The sequence below is a fragment of the Gymnoscopelus microlampas genome, assembly GCF_963454915.1.
Source record: "Gymnoscopelus microlampas genome assembly, chromosome: 21".
Classification (NCBI taxonomy): Eukaryota; Metazoa; Chordata; class Actinopteri; order Myctophiformes; family Myctophidae; genus Gymnoscopelus; species Gymnoscopelus microlampas.
The window spans coordinates 14,842,794-14,858,705 of NC_139958.1; the positions used below are offsets into that span (position 1 = coordinate 14,842,794).

General features: G+C 41.2%; 1 protein-coding gene across 1 annotated transcript; it reads left to right on the top strand.

The window, feature by feature from the left end:
• The first annotated feature begins 1,105 nt into the window (after window positions 1-1,105).
• Window positions 1,106-14,458, top strand: acads (acyl-CoA dehydrogenase short chain). The gene is made up of 10 exons (XM_084046221.1): window positions 1,106-1,242; window positions 3,693-3,853; window positions 4,266-4,415; window positions 8,074-8,185; window positions 9,009-9,160; window positions 9,733-9,903; window positions 10,046-10,183; window positions 11,109-11,204; window positions 12,397-12,453; window positions 12,696-14,458. The coding sequence occupies exons 1-10, from the start codon at window positions 1,215-1,217 to the stop codon at window positions 12,846-12,848; spliced, it is 1,218 nt and encodes a 405-aa protein (XP_083902347.1). The 5' UTR covers window positions 1,106-1,214; the 3' UTR covers window positions 12,849-14,458.
• The last annotated feature ends 1,454 nt before the right edge of the window (window positions 14,459-15,912 follow it).

The window sequence follows — 15,912 nt, forward strand, 5'->3', positions numbered from 1 at the left end:
CAACAGTGTATTGGGGTGCCTCGAATAGATTTGCAGTCCATGTAAGCTGGTGAATCTCTGGTAAAGTTGCGGAGAGGCGGCGAGGCGGAGTGCGTCAATTTCTAATAAAATAAAGGTCCATGTGATTTGACGGCCCGGGCCCCGGGAGTCCCGGCCTACCCGGACGCTCCGCCACTGGTTTCATCGTATAATGGTAGTCAGTGGGCAGTAGATGTGTGCATCACTCAAGATCCAATTTATCCCCTGAGCAAGCAGGCAGTCTCTATTAGCTCAATGACAAAAACAAAATCTGCCCTTGCGCAGGATAACAGGTTCAAATCTGGGGTAGAGGAGGAAAGTTACATAGTGCAGCTTTAAGTTAAAGTACAGCAATAGCACAATGTAGAAATGGTAAGCCTTGCCAAGCCATGTGTGGCCCAAAATCTAAATATACAAAGTAAAGCGTAACTAAAGTCTTCAAATAATTGTAGTGAAGTAAAAAGTACAATATTTGTCTCTGAGATGTAGTGCTGATAGAAGTATTAAGTATTGAAAAATGGACATACTCAAATTAAGTTAACGTACCTTAAGATTGTACTTAAGTATATGAGTATATAAGTTTGTACTTTTTCCACCACTTGTTTTCACTTCATGAGATTAAAGGAGATGAGATCCCAGGTCAAATAAGATATGAGATTAAGGTAAAAAAAAATCTGTTAATATGAGATTAGATTAGATGAGATGAGAAATGTAAGTGTTTAAAGTAAACTGTTGTGTAACTGTTGTATAAACTAGCTCAGTGTGAGAGTGTCTAGTCTGAGAGTGGGAGGGTTCAATCCCCGGCTGATGATGCCCCCCCCCATTATAAAATCATTATGTAATTCTTTATTGCATACTAAAATAATAACGCTAGTTGTTGGATAGGAGATACATGACATAATTACAATATTATAATTTTTTGTAAACTGCAACACAATTGAAAGTGGGGGTCCCTGCTCCATCTTCTCTCAAGCTAAGGGGTACTCCTTGACCTGAAAAACGTCGAAGACCCCTGATTTAAAGCCAAGAAAAAGACCCTCCTCCTCCTTGGTACGTCATGGTCATGTGACGTCATCTGCCGCCTTGACTCACGTCGTTGCAGCGTAGACATACACAGCTTGTGTGTATGTGTGACTGTTCGCTGTGTATGAGTTATATTTCCACATTCGTTTAACTTACAGGCAAGTCCAGGAGGAATGGCGGCCCTTTTTAAGGCGAGCAGAGGTCAGTAGTATTTCTTAAGTATTATAAAAGTGTTCGCTGCTTTTATGACTTATTGCTTACAAAATCACATACATGTAACCTCGCGACAAGCCTTGTAGGCTCTTATGTACTGCTCAGTGCTCGCATCCGGTCTAAAGCCCGCCTACTGTATCTGGTAGTTTCCATGCACCCACACAATACACACTGACAGGACCGTTTCCGTATCCGCTCTAGACCGGATCTGCAGATTGCAAAGTGAATTGACCCCAGTATAATGTCAACATGTAACAATGTCCCTCTCTGGTCATCTGAGGCTTTCTTTGTGGACACACTTTGTGGTTAATTATTGCTTAAAAAGTTTAATTTAGTAGCATGTCACCAGTAGCATCAACATCGTCTCAAAGAACATTTGTAATGCTAATTTAGGTTGAGTAACGACTATGCATTGAGCTAGCTTCCTTACCTAACCTGGTGCCTGGTGAACAGAACGTGTCAAATGCTTATACAAGACACATGAAAAAGCACTTAGTTTAGACACATAGTTTAGTAAAAGTCCTTTCCTTTATAACACCAGGATGTTTCTAGCTTTTAAGACATGATTTGCTAACTCATGCTACAGCCTACCAACTGGGACAGAGGTTATGTGTGAGTGGATGGACATGACCTTTCACCCAGATATAGCCCACACAGGTTAGCAATGAATAGTTAAGCATTTAGATTATAGATCAACTGGTCCTGTTTATCAATGTTTTATATTCTGATCATTCTGATTTCAGTGGTGGCCACTCTGCTCATTCAATGATATCTGAATGATGAACAAATGATATGCACTGTCACACATAAAAGAGAAACAAGATAGAGGGGTGTAGGCTTTGTTTTGATAATAGTTTATAGCCTACAATCCAGACTGATTGCTATGTTCGACGTCTTTCTTTTTCTCACTGAGTAGCGAAATGAGAAATGAGGAAAAAAAGAATCAGGCCAAATATTTTACACTTCATGAAACTGTTAAGAATGGCTTTAACCCAAGACAATAAATGTTGGAAATGCAACATGCAAACAACAACAATGCAAGAAGAAAAAACACATTTATTTTTCTTCATGCTTCATGGGACTGCTCTGGGGTACTTCCTTTTTGGAAGATGGTATTGAAAATACTGGATTAAATTAAACAAAGTTCATGGGTGTCTCCCCACATGTGTCTTTTAGGGTACAAATCCCTTATGCCAGCAGAGATGGGATTTAAACAGGAACAGGTTTTATTGTATCAGACAGGCTGATTTTACTTAACTGGAAGAGTTCACATTATGCCAGAATGTACACAGTGGCTGAAACTCATGACAGAAACTGCTGCTTTTTATATAAGATTTTTTTTTTGGGGCTTTTATTGCTTTATTTGGAGAGGGACAGAGAAAGTAGTCTGACAGGAAATGGGGAGAGAGATGGGGGAAGACACGCAGCAAAGGCCGTCGGGAACGGGACGCGAACCCGCGGCACGCTGTCTGTTAAGGGATTTCAACCAAGGGTGCCTAGACCGCGACGCCACGGCCTAGGCCAGAAACTGCTGCTTTTAAAGTATGATTGCCAACAGTGTAAATTATGTTGCAAACAAAACTAGCAAACTATGGGACATTTGTCTGGCTCAATCAATTAGATTGATTGATTGAATACTTTATTAGTCAGAAATGTAAACAGCACAAGGTACTGTCAGACATTTAGGCTAAAAGGATAACACAAAAACGTCCTGGGTTTCCATTGCGGTCCTAATAAATGTTCATCATAGAGGAGTTGGGGTATTGATGGACAGGAGGATATGTCTTTACTGTATGATGTGAGTGCAGGTGTGCTGGATATACATTTATTACTACATATATGATATAGAACAAAAGAGGACTCCTGCACATCCCAAAAAGAACATACAGTAGGAGGTGCTAGGCAGCAGGCGTATAAACTTTAAAAAAGGATGGACCTTCCATAAGAAAGGGACTGCACACTCCAGAGAACAGAGATGAACAACTTACTAACTGCATCAAGTGGTTTATTAGCACTTGTGTGTTCCTGTTTTGTTTTGTCTTATGAACCATTTGTTTTGTTTTGCTTTGACTGCTACAATGTTGAGGAACCAAAACCTCCTTGTGTGTGTACACATATTGTAGGTTATAACAATCTTGATTCTTGATTGGTTTGGTTGACAGATTAAAAATAGTGAACTGCTGACGTTTGTGATGTTTTTAATGGATTGTGATGCTAGGTTCATTGTTTACCGGGTATCCTATAGTTTCAATGTACAGATTATTATTTTGATAGTATAGTGTTTAGACTGATGCTAGGTTCTTGGTTTACCTGAGATCCTAGTTTACTGAGGCACTACACTGTCTCTGCATTTGATGTAAGTGTTTACCTTCCTTACTGTATGTCACTCTGGATTAGAGCGTCTGCTAAATGCCTACATTATAAATTGTCTTTTCCAGCTGTGGGTCTGTGTGTGAGTGGCTGTAGAAGTCTGAGCCAGCTGGCAGAGTTACCAGAGATGCACCAGATGCTGAGGCAGACGTGCAGAGACTACGCAGACAGAGAGCTGGCCCCCATCGCTGCTAAACTGGATAAAGAACACCTGTACCCTGCCAAACAGGTACGCATGGATTCAAGTCCTCAGTCGCCACGACACCACTGATTTCAGTCATTTGGATTCCACAGAAGTCTTCAATGGAATCATGTTGTGCACCAAAATTAACCTTTCTGCAAGCTCACAACGCGTCTATGTCTATGAGTGAGACATGACCTTTGACACGATCTAAATGTCTCAATAGAAGAGCAGGGAGACAAAATACAATCACCCCAATTGTTTAAGTTATATTGTATTAACATACTCTACCATACATATTGGACAAAGTAACATTTTATTCATTTAAAAAAAGTTACATCCGGTTTTAGTACTGTACTTGAGTGAATGTACTTACTAAGTTACTATGGTATCCACCAATGGGAGACAATCCTGCAATGGAGTGGATGGATGAGAAACCTGCTCTGATAATGTTTTCCAGGTCCAGGAGTTGGGTGCCATGGGAGTGATGGCCATAGAGGTCCCAGAGGAGCTTGGCGGGGCTGGGATGGACTACCTGGCATACAGCCTGGCCATGGAGGAGATCAGCAGAGGCTGTGCTAGCACAGGAGTAGTGGTCTCCGTTAACAATGCAAGTACTCACACAATCTGATGGATACTTACTTAATGTCGTTTATGCCTATATTGTTTGTTTATTTTCACTTGCAACAGAATTTAAAAAAATGAGACACAAAGAATCAGTAAAAATGTGAAGGAGAATGCCTATAAACCCTCCAGGGGCTTGAGAAGTGGCATTCTGCGGGAATTGTTGTACATACATTTTAGGATACAATTACATAAATGTGGCATATACACATCTATTACAAATACAATATTAATAGAGACATGTCACCGATGAAAAAAACGTATGGACAATATACCCAAAAAAAGAAACGACAAAAGCATATCGCAACAATAAAAGTCAGGCACAAAAACTAAACCTCTCTGGAAAATATTGAATGGACCCAGGTTAATAAGGCAGACCATAAGTATTTGGTGGATAAGAGAAGCGATTGCAGATCTTTCTTGAATTAGGGAGAAGACATCTACTCCAGAGATTTTTTTAGACCCTCTGTAGCATATACTAAACTGAGTTTGAGATATATGTACGTCTTCAGCTCTCCCTCCAGAATACAAGAAGACTCACCTCAAGACAAACTCACCTCAACTGAAAAAGGAATACTCACCTCGGGGGTAGGAACAGTCACCCCGGGGGGTGGGTAAACTCAACTCAGGACCTGAGAAAACTCACCTCGGAACACTCACCCCGGGGGTAGGAACACTCACCCCGGGGGTAGGAAAACTCACCCAGAAAAACTCAATGGTGTAATGTACAGTGAGTTTTTGTTTTGTGGGTGGGTTTAACCTTTCCCCTCTACACCAAGTCTGTATGTTTAAAAAAGGCACATCTACCGGCTTGTGAGCTTTCCTTTTTCACAGAATGCTTTCATAATGAGACACGTTTAATCCATACTGGATTAAATTCTGTCTTTGAAGGTATAGAATTACCAAATGATGTTGTTCAATGATATATTTGTGTTTAAAATACACACACACACACACACACACACACACACACACACACACACACACACACACACACACACACACACACACACACACACACACACACACACACACACACACACACACACACACACACACACACACACACACACACACACACACACACACACACAAAGAGTAAGGCATCAAAATGTACCAAAAGTAATATTTCTAAAAACTAAAGTTCTCAAACAATGCATGTGTGCAATGCAATGTTCTATGCTGTTATCATTTATACCAGCAAAGTAGTAGGTAACTAAATATCCTAGGTAAAAATAGGGAAAAGTGTTTAATGCATGTTTTACAATAGTGAAATTGATTGATTGATTGATTGATGTACTTTATTTAGTAAGACATGAGAACAGTACATGGCAGTACATAACAGTACATGGAAGTACAAATTCGCAATACAAGGTCTACTAAACTGGATAGCTCAGTTAAGCACGTAGCTTAATCTAATAGTAACTAAAGTTCAATAATGCTTACTATAGTGAAATGTATATCTAATAGTAACTAAAGTTCAATAATGCTTACAATAGTGAAATGTATATCTAATAGTAACTAAAGTAACTAAAGTTCAATAATGCTTACCAAAAGCTTTTCTCACAAATGTGTTCACACAGAAAACAAAACATTATACCTGTGTTTTACCTTCACTGGAGTTTTTCTTCATTTTTCTTTGTTAAGTAAGTATTTGTTTGCATTATACACATTGGAATGTTCACTTTTCTGATGAAATCTACCTTGTATTTAAAGCACTTTAATTAGCTAAATGTAATTTAACAACATACATTGACATTGGAATGTTCATTTCTCTGGGTTCCTACCTTTGTTTGTTTGTTTGTTTGTTTGATGGGGGCACAGGAGTGAAGGGGAGGAGGGGGGTTGACCACTTAACACTAATATCCCATTCCACTTAATGATTCATTGTTTGATATCTAATAGGTGGATGGGGCAAGGTGTGGAGCTGGAGACACATAGCAAATGACCATGCTATTTGCTATTTGCATTCCTTGTTCACTTTTCTGATGAAATCTACCTTTCATTCATTCTGTGAAAATGGAAAGCTCACATTATGAAAGCATTCTGTGAAAATGGAAAGCTCACAAGCCGGTAGATCTACCTTTTTACCTTTTCTGATGAAATCTACCTTGTATTTAAAGCACTATTTAAAGCACTTTATTAATTCTATACCTTCAAAGAAAGAATTTAATCCAGATATGGATTAATCCAGATATGGATTAAACATCATTATGAAAGCATTCTGTGAAAATGGAAAGCTCACATTATGAAAGCATTCTGTGAAAATGGAAAGCTCACAAGCCGGTAGATCTACCTTTTTTTAAACATTGGGGTGAGTATTCCTACCTCTGAGGTGAGTCTTCCGAGGTGAGTTTTCTCAGGTCATGGGGTGAGTGTTCCTACCCCCCGAAAATCTTGGGGGTGAGTCTTCCGGGGTGAGTATTCCTACCTCTGAGGTGAGTTGGTTTTGAGGTGAGTCTTCTTGATACCCTCCCTCCACTGTCCTACGCCAGGTGTTCTTGGGTCATAGGCCTCTTTAATGTTTACCGTCTGGTGTCCAGGGAAGGGCATTCGGGGTGATGTTATCCTGCTCTCTACGCATTGCATGCCCAATCCATTTCCACCATGCTGTCCTGTTTACACAGGCTAAGAAGGTGTTGGTTGGATGTGGGCCAGAATATTGTCAGTATTTTCCAGGCTTTTTGTGTGAAAGGTCGACAGTTTGTGGACATTGATAAGGCTGCACAATATATCAATACTATATTGAGGAGTTTGCGATATGAGACTAGATATGGTTCTGGGATTTTGGATATGGTAATATTGTGATGTGGCATAAAGTGTTGTCCTATCCTGCTTTTCACCACATGAACCCTTGCGTCCCTATTCTGGCCATGCCGTACTAATAGGCGACACTAGGTGAACATTTGGTGAATTATCTAATCTTGTAGATGGCCTATTTTTGGCAAAACTATTTTGTGTAGAGGTGGAAAAAATGAGGGAACAATGTCTATCCTGCCATTGGCAACTGAATGTCCTCTGTGTGGTTAGAATCTACTAGAATCTACTGTATCTGTAAATCTACAGTGTCTAGACCCCTGGGGGCCCTGGTCAAAGCAGTATATGGGGTTTAAGTGGTTAAAGGTTGCATTACAGTAAAGTGATGTACTGTAAGTCTCTGAACTCACACAAGCTGCGATGTTCATCATTGTTAAGTACAGTAGCAATCCATGAATCCATATTGTATATTAAGTCTCGACTCCTGTACTCCAAAAAGCTTTTAAGCTGTTAACCAATGTAATGACCTGTTGTCCTTCTGATGGTTGATTGAGTGTACCTCTTCACACTGACTGGCTTTCAGCAGCAAAAATGATAAAAAAGGAAATGAGGAACTTTCAAAAGTTCAAGTTGAACTCAAGAATGTTTTAGTTTTTCCATCTCCATTAGTTCCAGGCTTGAACACATGAAATACATTTGCCTTGCATTATGTAAATAATTAATGAAAGCACCAATAGTCATTCCTTTAATATGATCACAATATAGATATTTGGTCTAAAATGTGGCCATATCCATCCATAAATGTACATAACTTTATCTAAGCATGGCTTTGTTGAACTTCGTTGATGGTGCAGCACTTGTAATGTGCGTGTGATTGTTTTCTGCAGTCTCTCTACATTGGTCCGATATTGAAGAATGGCTCAGAAGAACAGAAACAACAATGGATCACTCCCTTCACCACCGGAGAGAAAGTGGGCTGCTTTTCACTCAGTGAACCAGGTAATAACATACCTTGTTTATTGTCTCCCTGTCACTCAAAGACGATGATGAAGAAAAAGGTATAGTATGTTCATGAAAAAGTCTTTACTTTCATAAAGTATGACTGATCATTTTGCAAACTGGAAATGATTAAAAGAAATACACTGAGGGATGCATGATTTGATATACTGTAGACCAGGTGTCTTCAACATTGTTCAGGCCAAGGACCCCCTATCTGAGAGAGAAATGAAGCAGGGACCCCTCACTACTTATTGTATAAAATTGTGTTGCAGATTAAACCTTTTCATAGATTTCATGGATAGCTACTTAGTAAACGTGACCTTTCTTTCACTTTGTACTTAGTCTGCTCTTTTTTCCCTCCCTTTGCTGAAAATAGCCGAGGCGTTGTGAGCTTGTAGATCGGCTATTTTTGGCTTAAGTTCTCCTTAAAATAGGGATGCTAGGGTTCAAATCGTTCATGTAAAAAAAATATCCCATCACACAAAGATTTGGCGGCCCCCCTGTAGTAACTCTCCGGACCCCCTATTGAAGACCCCTGCTGTAGACACCTGGATGCTAGGAAGACCTCCACAATGCATATAACCTCTATAGAAACCTATAGATGCTTGCTAGACACTCACAATGGAGATTTTCACAGATAAATACAGATAAATACAGTTTATTCATCTTTTTAATCAAGTCATTATCAATGTGTGGCACGTAAACATTAGCTAGGAGAAGCACATAGAATAAAAATGCAATTTATGAAACAAATACATTGATTAACAAGGAGTTGATAATGTCAGTAAAGCCCTTCCTAATAAATCGCACCATTTCTTTACAGGTAACGGCAGTGATGCAGGTGCGGCCTCCACAACGGCGCGGCAGGAGGGAGATGAGTGGGTTCTAAACGGAACCAAAGCCTGGATCACAAACAGCTGGGATGCTTCTGCTACCGTGGTGTTTGCCACCACAGACAAGAAACTCAAACACAAGGTGTGTTTGGCCTGGTGGTTTTTAAAGGTTCACAACGTTGTTGACATGAACGTTTCACTGGCTGACGTAGAGAACCAACACATTCTCACTCCCAGTGTTGTAGTGCTGATTTTATAGCTGGGTATATGCTACCCTATTTTAATGATGTCACATGCGCAAATATGCGTACGCACTTCGCGAATGCGCACAGACACACTCTGACCAGGCCATTTTTTGTTTTAGTTTAGATACATTTGTGTTAGGTTTACCAGTGCATATTAGAAATATAGATTTACAAGCAATACAAAGGTAGGATAATAGATTGCATGTTAACAGGTGGAAAACTACTAATTTTAAGTTTTCAGCAGTATTTCTTTCGTAGGCTAGCTAGCTATCTGTTCATGTTGAGTTGTTTTAATTATTCCATGAAGACACGCACAGACAGCGAAGAGGTGAAATGAACTCCCGTTGCCCTGGCTAAAGCCTGGGACCAATGTTAACATCACCGTTTGGAGAAACGGGGGTGTTGAGGTGCGAAGTGCCATTAACTGCTGTCTGTCGTTTCTTTACCCCATTGACCCCATCCTATGTAGGGAATCAGTGCGTTCCTGGTGCCCATGCCACATCCAGGCCTTTCACTGGGAAAGAAGGAAGACAAACTGGGCATCCGAGGCTCATCCACTGCCAACATCATCCTGGAAGACTGCAGGGTACCTCTGGGCAACATGCTGGGCCCTCGTGGTGCTGGATTCAAAATAGCCATGGTACTACGCACCACTTCACTTACAATGCTTTACACCATGTTATATGAATATTATATCATTGCTGTCGAACAGCAACCTTGTATTATTACAATAATAGTTGTTGTTATTGCTTCTGATGGTCTTTGTTGTATGATCTCTACAGCAAACCCTGGACAGTGGGCGTATTGGTATCGCAGCCCAGGCTCTTGGCATCGCCCAGGCGGCTCTGGACTGCGCCGCAGACTATGCACACAAACGCACTGCGTTTGGAGAACCTATTAGCAAGATGCAGGCCATCCAGGTATGGCTGAGAACCAATAAGCACGCATCTGTCATCTGTACTCTCTAATCTGATAGGTTTGAATATTATCCCATCCTGAGTTGGACTATAGCTTCCCTAAGGCATTGGTTCTCAAACTGGGGATCGCGATCCCCAGGGGAGTCCCCAAATCATTTGGGGACTATTTTATCTGTGGAACCGAGTCAAACTAAATGTAATGCCTACAATTCCAAGTGCTTGTCAGGGTTGGGGTTCCCCAGTTCAAATACGTTTATTGTGGGGGGGGGGTCGTGGCCTGAAAAGTTTGGGAACCCTAAGGGCCTGTGTCCAGCGCTTCAGCACTCTCGACGACCAGTGTTTTTGAAACTGAAAGTGGCTTCTACTGTATGTAATAGCCTAGTAATTCTTAATTTATACTAAAAATACCATTTTGACGTGAGACACCATCATTGGACAGAGCGTGAATCAGGCTTAACTGATTGTTATTGTAACTTACTGTAAACTGTAAAAGACACTGTAGTAGTCACTGCCTCATCTCGTACTGTATACAGATGCTATCTTACTGAGCTCTAGACCCTTACAGTAGAAATGACTCATCATCCTAATGACTCATTTAGTGTTGACTCTGGTTAAAAATATGCAAGAGGACTGGTGAAAACTCTACATACTTTGTTGACCGGTGTCCCCTAGGGGTCTACATTAGGCCCCCTTCCTTTTTTCCTTCTAGATCAAATCTCTTCGCTGAAAATAGCTGATCTAGCCGAACAGAATGTTGGCCCCTCAGAATATGGATGCTATAGGGTTAATGTGGTTAAAGAATATATGATAAATAAAGTAATGCCAATTTATGCACACATACTCCAAAACCATAGCCATTATGGAGCTATGATGGAGTCCAGTTTGTGTGAAAGGACTTGACCGTTGCGTATCATTCTATGTTATGTAGTTTAAACTGGCTGACATGGCTCTGGCTCTGGAGAGCGCCCGTCTGCTGACCTGGAAGTCTGCACTGCTACGAGACGCCAAGAAACCCTTCACTAAGGTACATAACACTCACACCAGAAACCCTTCACTAAGGTACACCACACTCACACCAGAAACCCTTCACTAAGGTACACCACACTCACACCAGAAACCCTTCAGTAAGATGCACAACACTCACACCAGAAACCCTTCAGTAAGATGCACAACACTCACACCAGAAACCCTTCACTAAGGTACACAACATTGCGTTTGACATGCTTCAACATACTACACAAGCATATTACACAATAGTATCTTTAATTTCTGACCTACTAATTAGTCTCCCCCCCAGGATTCTGCGTTTCCGTGGTCGCAGACATTACAGCCGATTTCTCGGCCGTCCGCGGATATCTTGCTGTGCAGAAAACAAGCAGAACGACAGAGAATTGTTGTAGTTTTACAATTGTTGTAGTTGCTACATGTCACGGTCAGATAGACAGACGGGGATCTAAAGGTTCACACAGCCGGAAACGGTTGTGTGCAACGTGCGTCCATGTAGCCTTCCGTAGCCAGACTATCACTGCGTGGATATGAATCTGGTGCTTCTTTGAGGACGTTTTTTTTCCCAAGGGGTGAGATCAAAAGAATGGCTCTGGAAGCAATTGGTTAGACCTGCAACCAACTACCAATTACAGTCTCCCATATTTGAATACTGGGCCCTGATTGGTCACCCCAGACTTCGGGAGCAGGAAATGGATTCCCAATGGAGCGGCGCCAGACCCAAATCGCAGAGTGCAATTTGTTTTTGCACTGGCAGATTCATCTGGTCCCAGGTGTGTGTGTGTGTGTGTGTGTGTGTGTGTGTGTGTGTGTGTGTGTGTGTGTGTGTGTGTGTGTGTGTGTGTGTGTGTGTGTGTGTGTGTGTGTGTGTGTGTGTGTGTGTGTGTGTGTGTGTGTGTGTGTGTGTGTGTGTGTGTGTGTGTGTGTGTGTGTGTGTGTGTGTGTGTGTGTGGAAATGACCAGATCTAGTTTTGAAGAAGGCGGGTTCAAAGGTGGATGGCACTGATTTAAAATGGATTGGAAACCAGGCTTTTCACAGCGAATTCAGTCATATCACCAGAGGACAATGAATCACAATAATAATTGCCAGTAACACTTGGCAGCTGAGGAGAGAGAAGAGGTATGATGCTGCTGTATTTGAAGCAGATCACATCCATGTGAACCAGCCTGTTCAGTCCTCATGACCTTCATTTGTCTTCCCTGACCCACAGGAAGCAGCCATGGCTAAACTGGCAGCATCTGAAGCGGCCACGTACTGCGCACACCAGGTACAGAAACACTATTCAAACAAGTGTATACATGTACTGTAGGGATGCAACGGTTCATACACTCGTGTGTGTGTGTGTGTGTGTGTGTGTGTGTGTGTGTGTGTGTGTGTGTGTGTGTGTGTGTGTGTGTGTGTGTGTGTGTGTGTGTGTGTGTGTGTGTGTGTGCTAAATTACACTAAATTAACCCCTCCCAACATGTTTATTTATTTATTTGTATTCTCTTTTATGTACCATTTTAAAAGGCCATCCAGGTTCTAGGGGGGATGGGCTATGTGACAGACATGCCGGCGGAGAGGCACTACCGTGACGCACGCATCACCGAGATCTACGAGGGAACCAGCGAGATCCAGAGATTAGTGATCGCTGGACAACTACTGAAGGAATACAAGCAGTAGAGACCTCTGTCTACATGATCTCTGTCTATTATGATCCATTTGTCTATATATGATACATCTGTCTATATGATCCAGCCTGGACACTGTCTATATGATCCAGCCATAGACCTCTGTGTACTTGTCACTGTGACCAGACGCACATCACTGAGCTAAGAAGAATTCAGAGGATAATGAAGATTTCTGCCATCTGGAGCCGGATCTGCTGTGTCAAGCTCCACCTTTCCAAAAAATATGGTCGCTATCGGGTGTCCAAAATCCGCTACTTTTCGGGGAACGGAACGAAAATAGCCGATCTACAAGCTCACTTGCGACGCGTTGTGAGCATCTAGATATGCTATTTTCACTACTTAAGCTTGACACTCTTGTACGACAAATTAGGGCATTAAGTGACGTAAAAACATTGCTCTCAGAGGTCCTAAATGGAGGATTTATACATGGTTTGCGTGCCGGTGTTGCTCACCGAAAATAGACGATCTACAAGCTCACAACGTGTCACGCTGCAACACGTTGTGAGCTGGTCGATCGTCTGTTTTCCGTTGCACAAGAAGGTATAAATCAGACAAAATGTACATGTATCCCTTGCCGCTATTTAATTCGTAGTTCAAGGCACTCAAAAGCTGTTCTGCAAAGTTTTTGAACAAATGAAAGGCATTTTGTCCTTAGAGAATCATCTCCAAACTCAGACATTAGTGTGCGCTGTCAACACCAGCTCATAAACACGTCAGAATTACACACTTATGTCTCTTTTAAACTACAACGACTAAGTAGTAGTAGCCTAGCCAAACAACTGCTCCACAATCTCTGAATGCTATATACAGTACTATTTAGTCTGGAACTACAACCCCTTAAAGCCCAGAAATTAAGCTATCATCTGTTCGTCATTTCCAAAAATATATCTTAAAAATATATTTATGAAATGTCTATTTTCTGCAGCAAGCTATATTATGCTTCGACTCATTAGAAGGCCATTTTCAGGAGGTGGTACTTTCTGGGGACCCACAACTCGGAACTAATAATACCTAAAATAGCCATTTGTAGTCTAAAACAGTTCTTGGACCCTAGTGTGTGTGAATGAACAGATCCCACTTCATCCACTCCTGCTCCCATTATCTGCTGTGTTCAATGACGGTGCGATGGCACAGGCTGGCCACAAGAGGACAGTGTCGTTCCTTGTGTTTTTTTTGGATTCCAACAACAGACTGCACGTGTGCCTCAGTGTCTCCAGGAATTACAATGTTTAATTTAAGTATAATAAGCCGATAAACCATACAGAATGTTTTAAAAGGAACACCTATTGAGTCTGTATTGATGGGGAAATTATTTGTTTTTAGTTTTTCTTTGTGTTTTTTTTTTGTGTTTCGGGTGCCATAGGACAATTAGTCTCTTGATTAAATGTGCTTGACACACAATGCCTATTGTTCTGTGCAGTTGAAATGATCCAGCCAACAATAACAGTACGCTTAATTTATCAGGACTAAGCAGCTACATGTTGAAATGTGTCTTTTCTAATGACATTTTGCAGCCCACTCTCTTGTGCCTCAATAGAAAACTGTACATATTTCATTGTAATTTATGCTGTTGTGTAAATGATATTAAAACACATGATTATACGTCTGAATTTTGAGTAATTAATATATCACTGCGGTTCAACATAATGGTACATTTATAATTTCTGCTGTTGATTTGAGCTTGGCATCTATAGCAGTGGTTCTCAAACTTTTTCATGTCTGGGACCCCCAAATTGATTTGTATCTGAAACTGTTTTGCCAGGGCTGACCAGAAGAGAAGATTTGTGTATTCAAAATATTCAAAAAACACTTTCAAGATTTTTCAAAAATGGATAAAATGATTTTGATGCTGTATTAAACATTTTGCTGGGGACCCCCCGACCCCACTTTGAGAACCACTGATCTATAGTAGCCTACATATGTGATGATCCCACAAACTCACATGTTCAAAGGTCATTAGCAGCTAAAATGACTAATATTACAGTCACTTAAGAAAGAGTGATGGAAAATCTATATAGTTGCTGTCTAGCGAAAACCTTGGATGTCCAAAATCTTTCCTTTTAAAAAATATATATAGTGAAATTAGACCATCTACGCCGTAGATGGTCTATTCTACGAGTTATGAGCTTGTAGATCTGCTATTTTCACTACTTTTGTGCGACACTCATGTATGGTGAAGTAGGGCATGAATTTACGGGGAAAAAAACTAAAAGTTGAAATATGGAGATACAAGATTGCATTGCGAGTCTTGCGACACGTGGATATGCATATTGTTGCTGTTGGGCAGAAACCTCTTATCTCTATTAACAGTTTTTTCGTGAATTAACGCCACTTGATCATACTACAGCATCGCACGAAACCATCAAAAGTAGCAGATCTACAAGCTTCTTGGAGATCTGCTACTTTTTTTTTTTAATATTTTGGAATTTGAATCCTGAAAAGTTTTGGGACATAAGAGGTTTCCACCCGACAGAGAGGATATGCTATTTTCTGGTGTGTGACGTGTCATACGACGAAGTATAAATGGGGTGATTGCCCACTAGCCACTACAATAGAAGTCACCCCAGGTTTTCTATTGTGTGTGTGTGTGTGTGTGTGTGTGTGTTTGTGGGATGGGGGGCTTGCTGGCTGCATTCCTTTGTTTCCCTGCGTATGTGACTGTTTGCGCGCAAAGTTGTTGTCCTTTGCATGTTCATGTTATGTGCAGTAGGAGTGGGGGGGGGGTACAGTGCACGCTGACCCACATCCAGCTTCCTGGCCCAGTAGCAGCTTAATGACCACACTGATTATGATGATGATAGCATAAGTAAGGGGGGGGGATAAAGAAACCACTAGTTCTCACAGTGGACCCCCAGGGGTCCTCTTGAGAAGGGGTCAGGGGGTTCCCTCCCCACAAGCTAGCATCAAAATCAGTTTAACCATTATAGACATCGGCTATAAAAAGAAAAAAGAAAAAAACTTGCATGGGGGTCACTGGCAAAAACTAGTTTCAGATGGGGATCTGAAACTGCCTTTAATATGCATTAATGTGGGGCGTCCTTGATATGAAAAAGTTT

Coding starts and splice junctions, on each gene's coding strand:
- acads (XM_084046221.1), top strand. CDS start 1,215: ATGGCGGCCCTTTTTAAGGCGAGCAGAG. Junction 9,161..9,732: donor ACAAGAAACTCAAACACAAG/GTGTGTTTGGCC, acceptor CATCCTATGTAG/GGAATCAGTGCGTTCCTGGT. Junction 12,454..12,695: donor CCACGTACTGCGCACACCAG/GTACAGAAACAC, acceptor CCATTTTAAAAG/GCCATCCAGGTTCTAGGGGG.